Source organism: Podospora pseudopauciseta, chromosome 1 (assembly GCF_035222475.1).
Source record: "Podospora pseudopauciseta strain CBS 411.78 chromosome 1, whole genome shotgun sequence".
NCBI classification, from domain to species: domain Eukaryota; kingdom Fungi; phylum Ascomycota; class Sordariomycetes; order Sordariales; family Podosporaceae; genus Podospora; species Podospora pseudopauciseta.
The window spans coordinates 6,135,321-6,154,324 of NC_085892.1; the positions used below are offsets into that span (position 1 = coordinate 6,135,321).

At 54.9% G+C, this 19,004-nt stretch overlaps 3 protein-coding genes across 3 annotated transcripts; 2 read left to right on the plus strand and 1 right to left on the minus strand.

Moving 5' to 3' along the window:
* Window positions 1–8,478: 8,478 nt before the first annotated feature.
* Window positions 8,479–11,913, plus strand: QC763_116970 (uncharacterized protein; the record flags this gene model as incomplete). Its single annotated transcript, XM_062908274.1, has 4 exons — window positions 8,479–8,949; window positions 9,036–10,148; window positions 10,952–11,707; window positions 11,768–11,913. Exons 1-4 carry the CDS (start codon window positions 8,664–8,666, stop codon window positions 11,911–11,913), a joined length of 2,301 nt encoding a protein of 766 aa, XP_062771352.1. The 5' UTR covers window positions 8,479–8,663.
* A 920-nt stretch (window positions 11,914–12,833) lies between these two features.
* On the plus strand, window positions 12,834–14,170 carry QC763_116985 (uncharacterized protein; the record flags this gene model as incomplete). The annotated part of the gene is made up of 2 exons (XM_062908275.1): window positions 12,834–13,327; window positions 13,747–14,170. The coding sequence occupies 2 exons, from the start codon at window positions 12,834–12,836 to the stop codon at window positions 14,168–14,170; spliced, it is 918 nt and encodes a 305-aa protein (XP_062771353.1).
* Window positions 14,171–15,866: 1,696 nt separating this feature from the next.
* QC763_116990 (uncharacterized protein) lies at window positions 15,867–18,686 on the minus strand (the record flags this gene model as incomplete). The annotated part of the gene is made up of 2 exons (XM_062908276.1): window positions 15,867–15,936; window positions 16,072–18,686. 2 exons carry the CDS (start codon window positions 18,684–18,686, stop codon window positions 15,867–15,869), a joined length of 2,685 nt encoding a protein of 894 aa, XP_062771354.1.
* Between the last annotated feature and the right edge of the window lie 318 nt (window positions 18,687–19,004).

The following is a 19,004-nucleotide window of genomic DNA, read 5'->3' on the forward strand; positions in this document are numbered from 1 at the left end:
GGTTCGCTTGCTTGCTGGGGAACTGTGCTAGGGTAATGAAAGGGGCATGGGGCGCGTCCCAGCTCACATCCTTCGAGATCTCAGCGCGGGTCAGCACTGAACCCGGTGTGTGACGAGGAACATTCAGCACACACAACAGGGCGGCCGCCCACACTTTTCCGTGGTTGAGGTGAGGGGAAGATTCGTCCACATCACCGGGGCGTGCCCCCAGATCTGCGCGCGTGATATCTCAATGCTGTGAGTGAGGAAAGATAGGTGATGAGACGCTTAGCTTCCGATTGATGGACATGATCACTGGGTGGGGCATGTTTGAGTTCCGGGTATGACCGCTCTCATTGGGCCATATTCTTGTCTTCTGAGGGAGAGGCCATCCTTCGAGAATGTCGACTTGACTTCCCGCTCTGCTTGGCGTCATGGTTTGCCTCTGCTCTGCATTGCTGTCGCTGCCGGTGACAGTGCCAGGATAATTAGTGTCGACAACTTGGGAATTAGCGCCGCTTTTCCAGGGTTTGTGCAACTTGTGAAGAGCACGTCGTCCTTTCAAGATTCTCGGGAGTCGGGAGCGAGTCGGGACGAGGGCCAGGTACCGCTGTCCTTGAAGTTCTTGACAGGATCCTAAGCCAGGGACAAGAAGGGTCCAACAAGGATGGCGGCGGGGAGGAAACATTCTGTTCCTGTAACGTTTTCTTGACTGCCGAGATACTTGGTGATAATTGCTTACAGCATGGTTGCCAGCTGAAAGGTTATTCTTGGGAGTCTCCTGTTTCGTTTCCAGTGACTGTTCAATTAATGCAAGAGAGGGACGAGATGGGTGTGGCTTGATCGGCCCTACTTGCGTAAAGCTCGCGGTGCTGATTGGGCAAAGCAGGCGCACCAGCCACTGGTTCCCTCAACAGGCTCAGTTTCGTCATTTCTTCAGCGTCTCATTTCCCAAGTCCCAAACTGATGGGACCATCACGTTAGACGTAGCAAAACCTAACCGCTTTCTGACTGGTCGGTTGCTGAGTTGGCTCACCGTGAAAAGAGAGATCCGATAAGTGTTCACCGCTCGAGAAATTGCTTCGCTGTTCATCATCAATGAGGAGCTAGGCCGAGACCAGGGATGCACCGCAACGTATCCGAGAGTCCACTTCGCCGTAAATGTATTGGTAGGTCGGTAAGGTGGGCGGCGGGTAGCGGTGGACGGGATATGGACCGCGGAGCTTCCGGAAGCCTGCCGGCTGTCCACCGAGAAAAAAACTGCAACTCACAGCTTCACTTTTTTCCACGTAATTTCTTCTGAGGCCGCGGCTGCGTTTCCGCGCCTAGTTTGCACCAAGTGCTCCGTAGCTGTTGAATATCGCTCGTGTTGAGCCATCTCCTGAGCACCCAGTTTTTCTGTCGACGAACGGCACAGCGTTTCCCCCCTCCATTCTCGGCTTCGCTGCAGCGGGAGGCGTGCATTATCATAAGACCTCCCCCCACCATCACTCTCTGTGCGTCCCGCTGCAGCACAACTGAGCCATTTCGAAAGTGCGCCCCAAGCGCCTTGCATCTCTGCAAGAGGGATGTGCATGTCGCAAACCACATCTCTGGTGATGGACAATGTGCTCGCATGCTTTTCCCTCATCCAGGTATGCCCGTATTGACCCTATCTTTGCGCTATCACCAAGAGCCGCTTGTCATGCGCATTGCTCTGCTGTTTCGATCATGTTTCCAGTGGAAGCCGAGCGTCTGATTGGTTGGGCTGGAGGATCAGATCAGATGGCAGCCAGTTGACCGCTCCCCGACCAGAAATAGGCAGGTTGATGACTTTTCCAGTCCGCGGAGCAAAGCCGGGCAATAGTTCAGTTCCTGGCACGCCAATCCCATCCATCCAGTCACCGTTCCCTCGGCGCGGGAAATAACCTGGGACTTCTCTGGGCTGTCTGTCTTGTCTGTCTGTCTTCTCCAGGTCGCTCTGCGTATCATCCAGTCCTGGGTGAATTGCTCTTTATTATCCCACCAACCGCGGTGAGCTGGTTGATATCGGCCACCGTGGTTGTTTTATATCCAGTCACTTTTATGTACTTTGTCTTGACCGTCGAGACAAGCTCTTGTTGCCGGACCTCCTCCCTGCCCTCCCTGCCCTCCCTGCCCTCCCTGCCCACATCAACCCGTCCAACCCGTCCCCTCGGTTCTGTGCTAAAATCCCACTCGAACCCCCCCTGCGCAGAAGAAGCCGAAGCAGCCACCAAGCCCCCCCCTCGACACACCCAATTACCACATAATCTTCCCTGCCTCCCCCAATTTTTAACCTTGTGTACTTTTTCCCCCTCCCGCCAGATCCCAGACGGCGACCAGGGCTGTCGTCGAATGCAAGGACCGCGAGACCGGGCTTGCACAAGAGACGTCTCCAAAGAACCCGAAGAAGCTCACCCCCCTAGCTTTCTGCCCCTGGTGACCACCCCTCACCACCCCATCATTGCAAGGATTCTCAGGGCACCCACGGCACCCAAGCTTCCCCCCTCGTCCCTCTCCACCCGTCTGGGCAGCCCATCTGCAACCGGCCCAACGGTCGAGAGACAACCTCATCCTTGCCCCTGCAGTCCGTCTGTTTTTCACAATTCCCATCTTCAACCTCTCGATCACAGTTCGCAGCCTGTTTGAACGCACTACCTACCTTCGTATATTTTTTTGAGGGGGGGTTTTTGGCTGCTTTTGATCATTATCATCATTACCATTTGAGAGTCACATATCCGCGAGCTAGCTCAGCTCAACCTCAAACGTGTCATTCCTAAGCCTTACCTAGACAGCTTTCAAGAACAACACCGCTCAAGTTGCTGGGTCAAAACAGTATCTTTACCTACTAACCGCAACATATATATCATATATCTCTACCTCTGTTAGTTGTGCAACTGTCTGTTTATTCTCGTTTGCTCTTGCCTTGTGAGGGCCTCATTCGACATGCTGCCAGTGTGCCGCAAGCCATTGTCAAACGCCGCTTGCTTGGACGGGCGAAGAGCTGATCGGATATAGACTCGGAGCTTTTTTTCTCCCCGATCGCGTCCTCGTGCTCACAGCTTGATTTCTTTTCTCTGGTCAGTCCATCTCTTTCATCCTCTTCCTCACCGAGGTGTGTGTCGGTGTAGCATCGCGGCCTCGCTATTCCCCCTGTCAACATCCTCCAATCTTCCCCAAATCCTATCCAAAATTCCCGACCAGGCCGCTTCACGTGTCTGCGTGCAGCAGCGTGTCTTGTCTCCCCCCCACACACAGACCCCTGCATGGGTGATGACCCAAGTACCACGAAAAATAAAAGCAATTCAGCGCCTTGACGGCGGCGCTCGCCCTCTTGTCGAAAAGAACCAAGGCTTGCTTGCAGGTAGCAAACCTGCGCTTACCACATTTCGCAAAAGCAAACAGTTTTTCTTTCTTTCTTTCTTTCTTCACGTTGTCATCACTCTCACCTGCCTACCTTACATACATGTGGGCGCGATTGGGAATTACCTAACACATTGCCATACTCGACCGTTTTCCCACCGTTGCACCTTTCGCGTCCCACGCCACTGAATCCACAGGGACGGAACACCCAGAAAACGCTTGGTTGACAATACGAAGGGGAGTAGCAAACTACCGGTGTGTACTGCGTGTTTCGTTTCGTTTCTTTTTTACACCTTTGTCATCAGCCATCGCCTTGTGTTTCCCCGAGCCCATATCTGTGCATACCTACAAAAGACGTCGCGTGTTGAATGGCGAGTGACGGCATGTCGATTTCACCCTTTCGGATCTCTTACTGCAGGGTCTTCTTCAGTCGCTTCTGTCTCCTCTCCTCGTGGTGTCGAGGTTGGCAGGCGTGGGAAGTGTGGCCGTTAATCTGAGACCTTGCACCTCGCGCTAAGCAGTTTGTGCTGATTTTTGACTGCGGTGTAACCCAGTGGCCGACGCGCATTTCTTCCCACCATCATCCCTGTTCAAATAGCAAGGTCCTGTCCAACAGGCCCCCCTTTCATCCGAACTTTTTCAAAGACGCACACCTTCAAACCATCTCGTTGCGCGCGCGTTCCTAATACCATATCCAAAGGCCTTGTCAACCTTCGAGGTAAATTTGAGATCCGGCCGCGCCACCATCTCGACAGGAGCAACAGGCTCGAATACTTGTCTTGCGTCGCGCGCATCGCACAACACCGCAAGCTGCTGTTTGCATTGCAGAGGTGAGTTCATCGCAATACTCTCGGGTCTCCCCCATCAGCCAGAAAACCCTCCAACGACTAGGACATGCCCTGGACCGACCGAGCTCTGGATCACCACGTCCAGCCTATGTGTGTGTGTGTGTGTGTGTGTGTGTGTGTGTGCGGTTGTCGACATTCAAGATGACGATGCTGCCGCCCAGGGCATGGGTGCGATTCGACATGGGCTTCAATACAATTGCATCGTTGCATATGGCTAACCTCTTTGTTGAAAGGCATCCCGTTTCTCTTTTCCAAGGCAAGTTGATCTTGTGGCCGGTCCCATGTCTTCCATGCGCGCATCGGCTTGATGCTGCATCCTCGATCCCGCCAAGTGGTGTCACAAACATCACCATCGCCGACCATCTATCAACTTTCACCCGAAGGCTCAGAACATTGTCGATGGTTCCTGCCATCCGATTTTGTCGACCTTGCTGTCACTGCACGCGCTGCCGTATTGCATCATAGCATATGCTCCTTGCAGCATGGGCCTGGTCTATCCCTTCCTACAGATGCAACGCATCGAGTCTCCTTCCATTGGATTATACGTTGACATATTCGCGGACGATGAGGCTAACAAGGTGGCAGGCGTTGCAGATCCATCGGTTCGAAAGGGACGGACGTGAGCAAGCAAGAGCAACCGCGACTAACGAGCAGCTGCAAAGGGTACGTCTTTGTGAGCCGGTGGGTTTTTCTTTTTATAAAGTCAAGCACGTGGTTCAAGCACCTCAACGGTCTGAACCCGAGTGACTGGATTTGGTGGCCCGTTAGACGTCGCTTCCCCCAGCCCTTTTTTTTTCCCACAACGTACACACCGTCCAACCGAAAAAGCTACCAAGCGACTGGACTTCTGGGAAACGAGGTCTAACTTTGCGCTACGCGACGTTCAGAACGCGTTATCAGGGAAATTCTATTTCGGGACATTTTCGAGGTAATAGCCAAGGTATGTGCATATCACTTTTCCCCATCACCTCAGGCAGCATCCGTCGCACTTGTCGGCCATGTTTGTTCACGGCAAATCATATTGGGCGTGCTCTGGTGCACCACCCGTTCGGAAATCGTACCAGGGTCTGGTGTCACACTCAGCGCGATCCCGTTTCAATCTCGGCAATGTTCCACCCTAGTCCCCCTTCTGTCCTTGCATGAAGCGTTGGGAAATTTTGCTACATGCGAGACCCCTTGGCTTTTGCTGCTTTTTATTTCGTTTTATATTGGTATCTTCAGGCCCAAGGGGCGCGGTGCGTTCGGATCGAGACTAACTTGCTGGCCTGTTTTTCCCCATTTCTTCTAGAACGCCGCTCTGCCGACCGCCTTTCACAATCTCAAGCCCATCCTTGCCAGCAGCGCGTTTGGCCTGCACCTACTAAAAACCTCGACCTTTTCCCCAGAACATCGTGTGCTTCCCCGGCCGAACAAACAAGACCGCACGCACCGATCCCAAGACCGCACTATCGTGGTAACGGCGCCGAATTTATCTGTGAGTAGATCTCCATTGCATCCGTCTCCCGAACCTCTATCCGCGCCTTTCTCGTGTCATGGCCAGCCACGGTCGCGTCGTTCACGGCAAGCCAGGCGGGTGCACGGGTCCCTGGCCACACAACCTGGTTTACTTGTCGCCAGTTTGGCAGGCGTTCCTGGCAGACGATCAACCCAGGTCCGCTGTGTGTTCCACAACCAGCGAGGTCATCGCGACACACGCACACAGAGAGAGAGTCGACTTGGACTAACATCTCTCCCTCCCCACAGAGAAACCCTTACAGCACTTTGAAGACGAGCATACCCTATGGGACTGATGAAGATGGCTCAGCACCGGCAGGCGCCCAGCCACTTCAAGGAAGAGCCCGGTCATGACTCGGTGAGTGCCACTTTTTTCAATCTCTGTTCGCCAATCCACCCACCACCGAGAGTGCCGCATGCGCGCTTGCCTGCTGTTAGGTAATGTCAAGCGACAGTTGTCCTCAGCGCGGCATTTACTACGTGATCTCCACCGTCGAGCATTTTCAATAGTCGCCCGATTTTACGTTTCCTTCTCAGAGTGCGATATCAATATCCAAACAACAAAAAAAACAAAAAAGACGCCTTTGTCCGTCGATGTAGGCGCGTCGTTGATTTCCTTGGCCAATCGAGTCGGGGTCGAGTTGTTCCAGAAAACGGCTGTGCCTGTCGCAAGCCTGACTTGGAGAAGATGAGTGGTCAGGGTTGTGTGGGAATTGCAGGGGCCCTCCTGTTTCACCACCAGCCAGGGCGTCGGTAGTATGCAACAGGGGCTTGTGCCGGCGTGCGTAGTGCGCATTTGGCCTGGACGAGATGCGCCATCAGCACCTTTTTGTGCCATACCCTCACAGTACAACACCATCCTATTCCTTTTCCACTATCCGACCTCTCCAAATTGGCAGGTGTGGTTGCTGGCTGTTGGCCTGAGCATGCCGCGCCGGCATTGGGTTCAACGGTGCAACTCAATTCATAGCCTACGACAAGTGACAGCTGTCCATGGAGGCCAGCGTTTGGCTTGCATGATATAGTGTGTCAGCGGTCTGGGTTCCCCAGAGTGGCGGACCGAACAGGTCATGGCCACTGTTTCCCAACGGCGGTGTGGCTGGGATGCTGGCGCCGTACCGATGGCCTTCCCTGTACCCCAAACCTTACCCGTCCCCCCCCAAATCACCCAAGACGTCGCAAATGCCGTATCAAAAGATCAGGGCAAAAAGAAACGGATCGAGCGATCGCGGCGCTTCACATGGAAATCTCATGTCGGACCTGGATGGTGGCCCATTCACCGGAGTCAGGTGTGCACGCTGACGACACTCGTGCGACGGTCTCGCCATGTCCATGGTACCTCTGCTGTGTACTCGGTACATGCGCTGGGTGTTCTAGAGTCGTGGTTGGAGTCAGTCGCACCGTTGGCAAGTGGGGTTTTGGAGGCAACTCACCGTGTCCTGTGGGGCTTTCTCTCAAGCGTATGTGGTGGAGCCACCCGCTGAGTGGTTCCGCGCAGAGTGGGAGGGAGACAGGGACAACACGTTCCGCAGCACCCTCCCCCGGTGTGCCTCCGGCCAGGGTCCACACATGGGCGCAAGTTTTCTCGGAAGCATGACCTCGCTGTCTCGGCTGCAGCAAAGAAAGCTGCTGCAAATGTCATCCCAAATGACGGGACTGCGAGGTATCTCGTACCTCAGTCCGGGCATGCGTTCTGTGTCCTGCGCGGGTGCTGTGTCCCATCAGCGAGTTGCTGTGATGCCCCATGCCCAGCCCCTCCGGTGCTTGCAGGCGAATCCGATGCGCAGCCCTCTGGGCTTCCCAAAGAGCGGTACGTATCGGCGACCTGCTGCGGGACTTCCATGTTCCATTGGAGTACCGTGTTCTCGAGTGGGAGAAGAGAGCCGGCCTGCCAGTGCAGGGATTGGCCCAGGAGCCCGCTGGGGACCCGCATGGGCACACCCACACCTCACCGCCCCTTGTCCTTGCCCCAGATGATGAAAGCGCACACACAGAAGACACGCAGAAAAGACAGAACACACGCAGAGACGGGCCTGCCAGGAAAACGAGAGCAAACCACACACTGAGCTTGCCCTTTCAGTGGCTAGCTCCGGCCTGCCAGTCCCGGTTGGGCAATAGTCATGACCCTCGGCTCTGCAGGCGTTCCGCCATTGGCCATTTCATCTAAAAATGCAGTCGTCCCCCCCTGCCCGCGTTTCTTTCAAGCCCTTGTCCTACCACACAACCAGAGAATTCCTTTCCTTCACTCTTGTCAGGTTCAGGGCTTTGAGGCTTCTCTTCGGTCTTCTCAGCCCCCGGTCTGGTCAGCGAGACAGAGGACGTTGAATCCCAAGCATCATTATCATTGTTGTTGCCCCCTGTTCAATCTCATCATTCTCGACCTTCTCCTGGTCCGGAGCCCCATCTTCCCATTCTCCTCTTGGCCGTCCCCAGTCGGTACATAATACAGCCATCCCCACAAAATAGCGACTCCCTTCTACACCTTCATCTCTAATCGACCATCTCCTCTGTGGCCACGCCGCAGCACTGCATATCTGGTTAGTAGCCATCACGATCCCCCCTTTGCTCCCCTCCATGCGGTGTTATCTTGATGGAATGCCACCATACCATTGAGAGAACACCCAGGTGGCAATCTCGAAACCTCGGGAGGTGATTCCGAGCATTTGCTGCTCCACTAGGTGGGTAGCATTGGCCTCCCTGGCTCCTCACAGTCGGTTTGGATGCCGGATGATGGGAGCCCTGTCGTACTATACAAATCCCACCCCAAATCCCCGAGGCTAACCCGCCTCGTCCGTGGATCCCTCGTCCTTTTTTTTTTCCAGGGGACCGACACATCTTCCCGGCTGCCCAGACCTTGCACGCGGTTCAGGTTGAGAAAAAAGAGCACAACATTCCCAGACGCGTCTGCGGCGCTCCAGAACACACACACACACATGGTCTTTTTTTCGTCTAGCAAACAACCCTGTACCGTGAAGACTAATGGTTGTCTCCTCTATGCAGCATCACACCCACCATCAACAACAACAGGGTCCTGTTCCTCCTCATCTGCAGCATTCTCGCCCCTCTAGCATTGTTCATCAACAGCATCACAATCAAGCCCCAGCGCAGCAACAGCAATCCCACTCGAGCGCGTATTCGTCCGGCCACTCGGTCTATCAACCGCAGTCTCAGGCAAGCAACGCTCAAGAACATTCGCTGTCGTACTACGGACACCAGCCGAGCCCGTACAGCACGCCAGGTGCGACTAGCGGGTACACTTCCGCAGGTGGGTGAAAATTTCTCGTGGGTTTGGAACTTCAACCCCAAACTCAAAACCACACGCTCGACAAACTGGCTAACGTCGACCTGTAGACACCGGAGACATGATGGCTGCAACCATGCCGAGACCACCGTATCCCCCAATGTCATCCTACCACACTCCTCAGTCCAACTCGCCCGCCTCGGTAGCATCGCCATCAGGTCATGATCAGCAGAGAAGCATGTATGGACAGCCTCCTTCGCAATTACACCAGCAGTCAATGTACTATGGCGGGCCTCAGCAACAGTACTCGTCCATGTCGGCGCAGACTGCTTCTTCCCCGTACGCTCAACACCCGCAGCAATCACACCAGTCTATGGCCTCTCAACCGAGCATGATGATGTCTCACACGGCTCCTCAGCACCAGATGAGCCACCACACCTCACAGCACTCGCAGGCCGGCATGACGGTCAGCCCTCGGCCTGGAAAGATTGAGACTCATGGTCTCACTAACCGGATACCTGGACCCTCTGCTCCCGTCTCCATCGGTAGCGCCTCATCCACTGGTCCTCAGAATGGTGCTCCTCTTACCGCGCCAGCTGGCGGAGCTGCTGGCGTGAATCCCAACGCTGCCCCCGGACCTATCCCCGCCACCACGCCCCTTGTGGTCAGGCAAGATACCAACGGAGTACAGTGGATTGCGTTCGAGTACTCTCGTGACAGAGTCAAAATGGAGTACACGATTCGCTGCGACGTGGAATCGGTGAACCAGGATGAGCTGTCGGCCGAGTTCAAGACGGAGAACTGCGTGTATCCGCGCGCTTGCTGCCCCAAGGACCAATACCGCGGAAACCGCCTTGTGTACGAGACCGAGTGCAACTCTGTGGGCTGGGCTTTGGCCCAACTCAACCCGCCTCTCCGCGGCAAGAGAGGTCTGATTCAGCGGGCTGTTGACAGCTGGCGCAACAGCAACCAGGACCCGAGACTCAGAAGTCGTCGCGTCCGGCGAATGGCCAAGATGAACACGCGCAACAGCAAGGCTGGTTCAACGACACCGCATGCCACCCACATTGGTACCCCAACCGGCCCAGGGATGCCCACCCCAACGGGCATGGGAGCGAGCGGCAACCCGGCGATTGGCAAGCCCGGCATGGGCGGCATGAACTCGTCGATTCACCACCACCACGGCCAGCAGGATGGGAGTGCCCAGGGGGGAGATGAAGTCGGTATGTTTCACCAGATGGCCTGAAGCGCGCGCGTTTGTTCGTGATTAAGTGTGATACCTCTTCAAACCGCTTTGCCTTGCTCGTGTTTCTTTTTTGTTCTGTCGGTTACTGTTGCGTTATTGGGTTTTTCCATCTTTTTTACAGGGAGTTTCTAGTCGTTTTGTTTTTCCTTTTTTACCTGTTATATACCGGCTCGGCGACATTACAAAATCTCGAGCACAACGCATCTGGGGCAACCACAGGAACCTGGTACAAAAGAAAGATCTGTACATTACACTAGTTGCGCGTTTGCTGTTGTTGTTGTTGTTAGTTTTGTTTTTGCTGGTTTTCGGTCGTCGTCGTTTTTTCGTCGTCTGGCTGCTGGCACTGCACCATCACAGCATTCGCTTTGTTCACACATATCAACCAGCACCTTTTTTCATCACACACACTATACACACACACAACACACACATGTCAATTGCCTCACACTCTGAGCAAAACGGAGTGCCCTATCTGATGGGGCTTTGAAAACCTGTTCTGTACAAGAACGAAAAAGCACCCCCCTTGTTTGTATCCCTGCTTCTCGTTTGGAGGGTTCGCGAGTTCTTGCTGCTGTTTTCGTGGTTTGGGAAGCATCACACTTACCATGATCTGACGCGTGTCGTTTTTGATACGTGGCAGCACGTATTCTCTCCTCCCTCTCTTCTCTCTGCCTTCTCCGCGAAGGGGGGGGTTTGATTGAGGGGAGGGGGAGAGCAAGTCATTATGTCATTGGTTGAGAACGTGTTTCACTAACGGATTTATTTTCCCATGTCTTATAGGCGACGGAGATTCCTACATGGACGAGCAACAGCATCACCACCATCATCAACCCCCGACCCAGGCTGGATCTGCCTCGGGGTCCGAAGACCGTCCTTCTCAGGTTTTCACCGGCTACGGCTCCTACAACGGCGCGCCCACCCACGCTGGCTCGTCCAACTCGATGTCGATTCACGACCAGCTGAGCGGCTCGCCTCATGCCAGTGGCGGCGGCGGCGCGATTGCGGCTCGCAGGATGAGCGCCGGGCGTGATCCCCGGGATGACGAGCCCGAGGATTTGTTCCCCGATATCCCCGAGGCCAAGAAGCGCAAGTTTATTCTGGTCGAGGACTCCGACAGGCAGAGCCGCCTCCGGGTGCGCGTCACGCTGGACGGCGTGGACACACGCGAGATTCCCGATAGCTTCCGCAAGAGCAGCAGTGTTTATCCCAGGTCGTACTTCCCTCGGGAGATGCAGAGCCCGCCCCCGAGCGCGACGGGAAGCAAGTTTTTCTTGGACGACGCGAGTGATCATGACGGTAACGAGGACGATGGGACGACTGACACCGAGGGTCGCCGTGCTGGTCGCGGCGCCAGAAGCAGAGGTCGGACCATGGTCAAGGTTCCCATGGGCGAGGGCCAGGAAGGGGAGGTGGCCATTCCGAGGATGAGGAAGGGTTTTAGGGGGAAGGAGGTGAGGCTGAATGATTTGGGGTATCGGATGGCCTGGTTACAGAGTAGGGTGTTTGCAGGAAGGACGGTGTTTTTGCAGCGAGCTTGTAAGTTTTTTTCTTTTTTTCTTTTTTGCTGGCGAAGATTATGTACTGACATGTCGGTAGTGGACTGCTACAGAAACAAGACCCGAAGCGCCATGGAGTCGGTCATGCAAGACGTCAAGACGGCGGCGCCGCATTACGAGACGCGAGTCGGCAAGAGAAAGTGGAACGATCGGATGCGCGGGGGGGAGAAGAAGGAGGACGATTAGTTTATGTCTTCCACCTTGCGCGACGTCTCTTTTTCTTGCGGAGCCACTTTCATGGACAACGACGACGACCTTTATGAGCATGAGCAATGAGCATGTGAGCTGGCCGTCTTTCTCCTGGCAGCACATCCAAAAGTTCACGACTCTCTTGCAGAAGAGGAAAAAAAAGCATCGGCATCAATCAGCATTCGTCTTGTTGAGCGGGATATTGTCAAAGTCTGTTTGGCTTGTTTTTTTTTTTTCAGTTTCTGAAGTTTCGGCATTGGCATTGGGGGCATTTCATGTGGTGTGGGGGAAGGGGAAGGGGGGTGAAAAATGGGGGGATGGGTTGGTGGCATTTGTGTTTTACAAGTTTTTGTCGTTTGGGTGTGTTTTTTGTTTTGGGGGGAGGATGGAGTTGTTGTTGTTGTTGTTGTTGATGATGATGATGTTGTTGGTATACGAAGAGACAAAAACATGGCGTATAGTTGTACCTAGATAGATGTATGTAGTGAAGGGCGGGGGGGAAAGGGGACGTGGTTGTGTAAGAAAAGTACTTGGGGTGTGTCAGAGTGTTTGTGGGTAGACAAAAAAAAAAATACATAAAAGTTAAATTGCAGGTCTGTTGGTTGTTGTTATTCTGTGTCGTGTGGTGGTTCGGGATTTGGGTGGTGATGTGAAGAGGGGTGTGTATGTGTGTGTGTGTGTGTGTGTGAGAGAGAGAGAGAGAGAGAGAGAGAGAGAGAGAGAGAGAGAGAGAGAGAGAGAGAGAGAGAGAGAGAGAGAGAGAGAGAGTTGTCCCCCTTTCTCTGTGGTCGGGGGAACGTGACGGAGGTCCGGAGTGCCCTTGTTGAACCCGACTTTCCTCTGTTATTCTTGCATCCCATCTCTGGTTTTCTATATCTTTCCCACTCGTTTCTATCCAGAGTAGATATCATCCCAAAATGGCCTCCCAACAACCACCACCAGCAGCAGCAGCACAGCAAAGCGAATCCCTCCGCCTCACCCCCCACGACACCTCTCCAGAACAACCCCAGCAACAGCAAAACAAACCCCCTTTCTCCTCTGCCAGAGATCTGCTGGAGTACCTCTACGAAGACGTAACCCGCCTCTCCCAGATCGCCACAGAGAACTGCGTCCTCCACCCGGCAGACGACTCCCTGCCCCCCTGCCTCGGAGTCGCCGCCTGCCAGGCCCACGAGGAGGAGCTGCTCAAGACAACGAGGGGGACGCTAAAGATGAGGGTGGAGAGCATCACGCTCAGCTCCTCACACGAGTTTGGGTGCGTGATGGGCAAGTTTGAGCTCGGGGGCGGAGAGGTGAGAGAGACGTTTTGTGGGGTTTGGAGGTTTGAGATGGGTACGACGGATGGGGAGGAGGTGAGGGCGGTGGAGCATTGGGAGAATCTGACTCCGGAGGGAAGGAGGAGGGTGGCTGAGTGGGTTGCGGGTGGGTTGAAAAACTGAGGGAGTGGTGAGGAAAATAGCATGTTCCAAGTAAGGTGATATATCAACACAGAGGGCATCATCACACGGGTCAGAAACTCAACTAACTATTCGTATGCTTATCAAAAAAAGGAAAAAAGAGAGATGAGAAAATGTACATGTTCAAGCTCATCATGTATGCAAAACCCCAAAACCCCCTCACATCACACACAACCTATATATCCCACCAACCCCCACCTAAACATACTCCTTGCCCTTCCTCTTCCTACTCTTCCCCAAACCACCACTCCATCCCCCTCCATGTCCTCCTCCTCCCCCTCTTCAACCTCCCCATCTTCTCCAACCACTCCCTATACCAGCTAACCTCTCCCTGATCCAACCCCCCCTCAATACACACCACCAACCACAGCAGCCTTCGCCCCCAGCTCCCTCCGCAACCCCTCCCACTCCCCCCTCTGCGCCTCGAGCAATCTCTTCCTCTCCCACATCTGCCACTGAAACATCCCACTCAGCTCAAACTCGACAAACTGGCTAAAATCCGCCAGCTCCCTCATCTGCCACTCCGTTACCTCACCCAGATCCACATGCCTCGGCCTCCCGCTCCTTCCCACCTCCACCGACGGAACCCCCAAGATATCAGCGATATTCCTCGCATGCCTCTGCCTCGCGGCCGCGACCTGGGCGCGGAACCTGCTGTTCAAAGCAGCAAACTGCGCGACGTGCCGCCTGTGGAGCGAGACAAGTGCTCTGGCCTGATGGGCCGTCAAGGTATTTGCAAAAGAAGAAGACGAAAGGGCAGGGTCGAGGACACCGGCGGTGCCACGGGAGTGGGATGATTGCGGTCTGGGAGGGGGGTATTTAGTCTGCTTAGTTGCCGGCGGAGGAGGGGAGATTCCGGTGTGAAAGAGCGAGGCGGTCAAGGGGTACAGCGTCTGAAAGCCCTCCTCGGTCATTCTTTTGGTAAAAAAAAGATGGCGATTGTTGTTGTTGTTATTGTACGTGGTGATAGAATAAGGCACAAAGTCATTATCTTCGTCATCGCCGTAGTAATCATTGTCGTTGTTGTTGTCCTCATAGCCATGAGACTCGCTCCATTGTTCATACCACCTTTCCAGCTCCTCGCCCATCTCCTCGTCCACAAGCTCACCATCCTCCCAGCGCTCCATTTGGTCGGTATGGAAGCCCGAGCCCGGAGGCGTTGCCAAAGGCGCAGCGGCTGCATCTAGATAACCTATGTCGAACCCAGGCTTACTGCTGCCCACTTGTCCTTGGTGCCGATTGAAAGAAACGGCATCATTGAATGCCCCAGTGGCTTGATGACGACAAGGAGCAGCCTTGGCAACAACAACAACAACAGCAATAACCACCACCAGCCCAGCCACCACTTGAAGCAATCGTACATGGAGGTTCGGCATATTCCCCTCCAGTAAAGCTACCTATCTCACGCCTCGATATGGCAACCCGACAAGACCATGAGGTTCTGACAGCGACGGTGATAATCCACAAGAGGGCCGTTGGTACAATGAACAACAAATGCGTGTGTTTTCAAGTCAAAGAAATAATGATACAAAAGAAACACAAATACAGAGAAGCGGCTATGCTGGCGAGAAGCAGATAGACAGTACTTGAGAGAAACTTCTCCTTCATATTCCGGCAAAGCGGTGGCCGCGAGTAAGAGACAGGAACAGAGGAACCGAGGAGGTGAAGGGTGTTTGTTGATCGAATCTGCGGACATCCCCATGGGGATATCAAAAGAAAAGATGTTATCACGGTCCCAAGAACTTGTGAGGTGAGGTACACCAGCCAAAAGATAAAGCAAAGGATAGGGGGCGCTCCGCTTGGAGCTAGGCCATGGTCTGAAGGCTTGCGGGAGCTTCCCCGGATGCCTGAGTCGAAGATCGGTGATGGCGACTCTGGTTGACGCGAATACTGGGGGCGGTGAGATGTGTTATATGCTACTGGAGAAGTAGTGTAATCTAGACGACGGAAGATTCTCAGATTCGAACCTGAACGAGCTGGGGGTGCTGGTGCGCCAGACTAAAGCAGAATGAGTAGGTATCTGCAAAAGACGATGCAGCGAGAGAAAAGCTCAACGGGTCGTGCTTCGGAGACAAGCAAGTGGGTGTGTCGCTCTTGGCCGAATGAGCCAGTGGCCTATCCTCGGAAACCTTGGGGAAGGAGGAGTCTTCAACCCAACTCGACACCTACGCTAAAACCAACGTTAAACCGACTGCTCATGCCTGTGTTGTTCAATCCAAGATCGAGGATTTATAAGAGATCACAAGACGATGATGCCTGACTCACAGACAAGACACATGTTAACAACCAAAACAGATCTTTATGTTAACCTTTCCAAACAGCGCTTTTGCCTCCTACCAATCCGTTCCAATTCAGTCCATCTATATTAGACCCAAATCCCAAACCCCGCTCAGCCAAACAAAACGTATATTCAAACACATGGAAAGAAATTGTCAGAACTTCATGCCATCATCACACTCATCATCATCATCATCATCATCATCATCACCACTCCTAGTCCCTCCTCTCCCTATAAGACCTCCTCGACTTGCCACCATACTCCTCGTCATCATCTGACTCGTACCTGTGGCTACGATGTCTGTCCCCCCTCTCCCGGCGGTCATCGTCATCCCGGTCCCGTCTGCTGTGCTGACGGTGCCTCCTCTTCTTGTCGTCATCCTCCTCCCTGTCATCGTCTTTTCCCTTCTCAGCTTCATACTCTTTCCGACGACGCTCTATGATTTCAAAATCCTCTGTCAGCAAACTACTCTCACTGTAATTATCACTGTCTGAATCATCATTGAAGGGGTAGTAGGTACCTCTCAGAGTAGCCGTGGCGTCGGCGTACGCCTGAATCTCCTCCTTGCTCAGCACCCTCAGCACAATGACGAAGTCGTCTCTAACTTCGAACCGCTCTTTGCCAATGGTGAGAGCCTCGGGATTGACCATCTTCCTGCTGATCTTGGTCCACCTGGCTCCAGGAGGCACGTTGGCCTTGGTCTTGTCATCCTTGTGAGGCGCAACGCCCTCCCGGACCGGGTTGGGTTCTTCCGGGAACTTGGGCTTGGGCTGCTTTAGGATGCCCTTGATGGGCTTCTTCTCTGGCTCCTTCTCCTTGGGAGGGTCGACGACACGGACAGTCCTGTCGGTCGAGGAAGGGGGTGTGATCTCGCCGCTGCTGCTGCGGCTTCCGACTCTGCTGGAATCTTCCTTGACAACCATGGCCGAGTCGTCCTCGCGGTCACGCTTGTCGACAGGGGAAGGTCTGCGCTCGGGAGAGGGCTCCCTCACGGCGGGAATTTCCGGCTTGAACGAGCCGGCCTTGTCCTTTTCTTCAGTCTCGGCCAACTTGGCCTTGAGTTCAGCCAAACCAGCTGTGTCGTTGGGGTTGAAGGCCGACGAAGCAGCTCTTGGCCGGCGACGAATTGGTCTGCTCTTGCCGTCCTCTTCCCGGTCTGCCGGGACGGGCACGTTATCGGCATTGGCCTTGGAATCATTCTCCGGCCTCTTGCGGTCGGGCTCAATTTGTGCCGGTGGCTCATTGCGAGCAGTCTTTTCGCGTTCCTTTTCACGCTCCCTCTCGCGATCTCTATCACGCTCTCTATCACGCTCTCTATCACGCTCTCTCTCTCGCTCCCTCTCCCTTTCCCGTTCCCTCTCGCGATCTCTCTCTCTCTCCCTTTCTCTGTCCCTCTCACGATCCCGTTCACGATCTCTGTCACGATCACGGTCCGTCGGATGCTCTACAATCTCAAAGTCCTCATCGCCGAGAAGTGGCTCCTTACGAGGAGGCCTAGAGTAAGCAGACTCAGAGTCGCCGTGTCTCCGGCGGTCGTCCTCTTCATCTCTGTATCTCCTGGATGGCGAATCGTTCTTTTCATCTTTTCTGCCCTGCAAAGCAGCCCCGATGCCGAGGGACGCAGCGGCAATGCCAATGCCAGCAGCGAGTGGGTCAACCTTGGCCTTTCGGCCATCACGATCACGTTCGTCCTCCGAAGGCGGTGACCTGTTGTGCCTCCTTCTGTCTCGGTCGTAGTCGTCATCGATGGCGTACTCGTGGTCACGATCACGGCGCTCCCTCCGCTCTCGATCATCGTGATCGCGACGGATGACTTCCAAATCGTCGTCTGATCTCCTCCTCACCTCGCGATCTCCATAGTCCCGGCGTGGTTCCCGGCGTCGGTCGTCATGGTAGATCCGGTCGGGGGGCCGGCGGGGTTCGTCGAGGGCCGATTCCACGCGGAGGCCAAACCCTCGACTGGCGACATCGTCTTGGAAGTATCCCCGATCACGGTCAAAGTCGTCATAGTAGTCATCATAGTGGCCGGCGCGTGGCGGGCCATTTTCGAGGAGATTTAGTGGGCGAGTGCTGGGAATGCCGTGTGGTTCCGACATGGGGCTGCCAGGCGGGCCTTCGATGGCCAGGCCAGATCGCCTGGCGTCCGGTGCACCAGGCATGCGTACACCAGCACCATCGTAGATGCCACCAGCCGCTGGCATTGTCGGAGCTCGGTTGATCTTGTCGAGACCCCAGGTGGTAGGCGGTGGTCCTTGACGAACCCGCCTCCCTTCATTTTGTTCGTATGGGCGACCCATGGCCAGGTCGGTGCTGACACTGACGGTAGGGCGGTAGTATCGATCCAGACTCTCTCGTCGTCTGCGCGGTCGGTCGTGCTCGAGATCGTAGCGAGCAAGCTCACTAGGCTTAGTATACTCGAAGCCATCGTCCTCGTAGTCGACCGTGTTGGAGCGAGGGGGCCCGGTGTAGACGGGGCGAGGTCGGTATGGATCTCCCCCGCCGCGTGGGAGCCTGTCGGTTTCTGTTCTCTCCTTCAGCCGCCGGTACTCGTCATCATCCATGGCGGCGCTGAAGGGAGCAGGACCTCCGGGTGTGCGGCCTCGGTTGGCCGAGACGGCGGGCTGGGTGTAATACTGCCCCTCGTCGCTTGATCGGTAAGGGTCACGAGAGTCACGCGAGGGGCTGTTGGACCTGGGAGCGGCGGGTGGGTGCTTGGTGGTAACAATGATCGGCCGCTTGTTTGCAGAGTCGATGATGCGATCACGAGGGCCGTCCTTGACGCTGGTGCTTCTCGCAACGGGCTCTTTTCTCACGGCGTACGAAGTAGCGCTGACAGGAACGGCAGTAGGACGGTAGTCGTCGGATGGTCTCGTCAAACCCTCATGGAGGGATGCTGTCATGCTATGGATATCGCCGCTGTAGAGAGGATAGCCGGGACTGTGTGTCACGGGCAACGAAGCTCGTGCTGGATTGTAGATGGGAGGGGACCGTCTTCCCACGGCCCCCGAGTATCGGTATCTGGCTGGGTCGGCCATTTTATTGCTTCTAGTAGCTAGAATCCCACCAGCAACGGACGAACAAGAGGCGATTGAGTCAACGAGGGATATCTCAACAAGCGGCCAGAAAGAGTTCTAGCAAAAAAGCGGTGGGATAAGTGAGGGGAAAGTTGAGAAGAAACAGGCAAGGTAGGTCAATGGAGGTGCGGTATAAGGTGTGTGTGGCCGTCTCTCTCTCCCCAGGCTGCCCGTCGGGGGCGCAGCGTAAGCTGGTTGGAAGGAGATGGAGACCTCCGTCGGAGGTGTGCGCAGGCGGGGTTATTGCTCAGAAAGTTCGTGTGTGTGTGAGTGATGGCG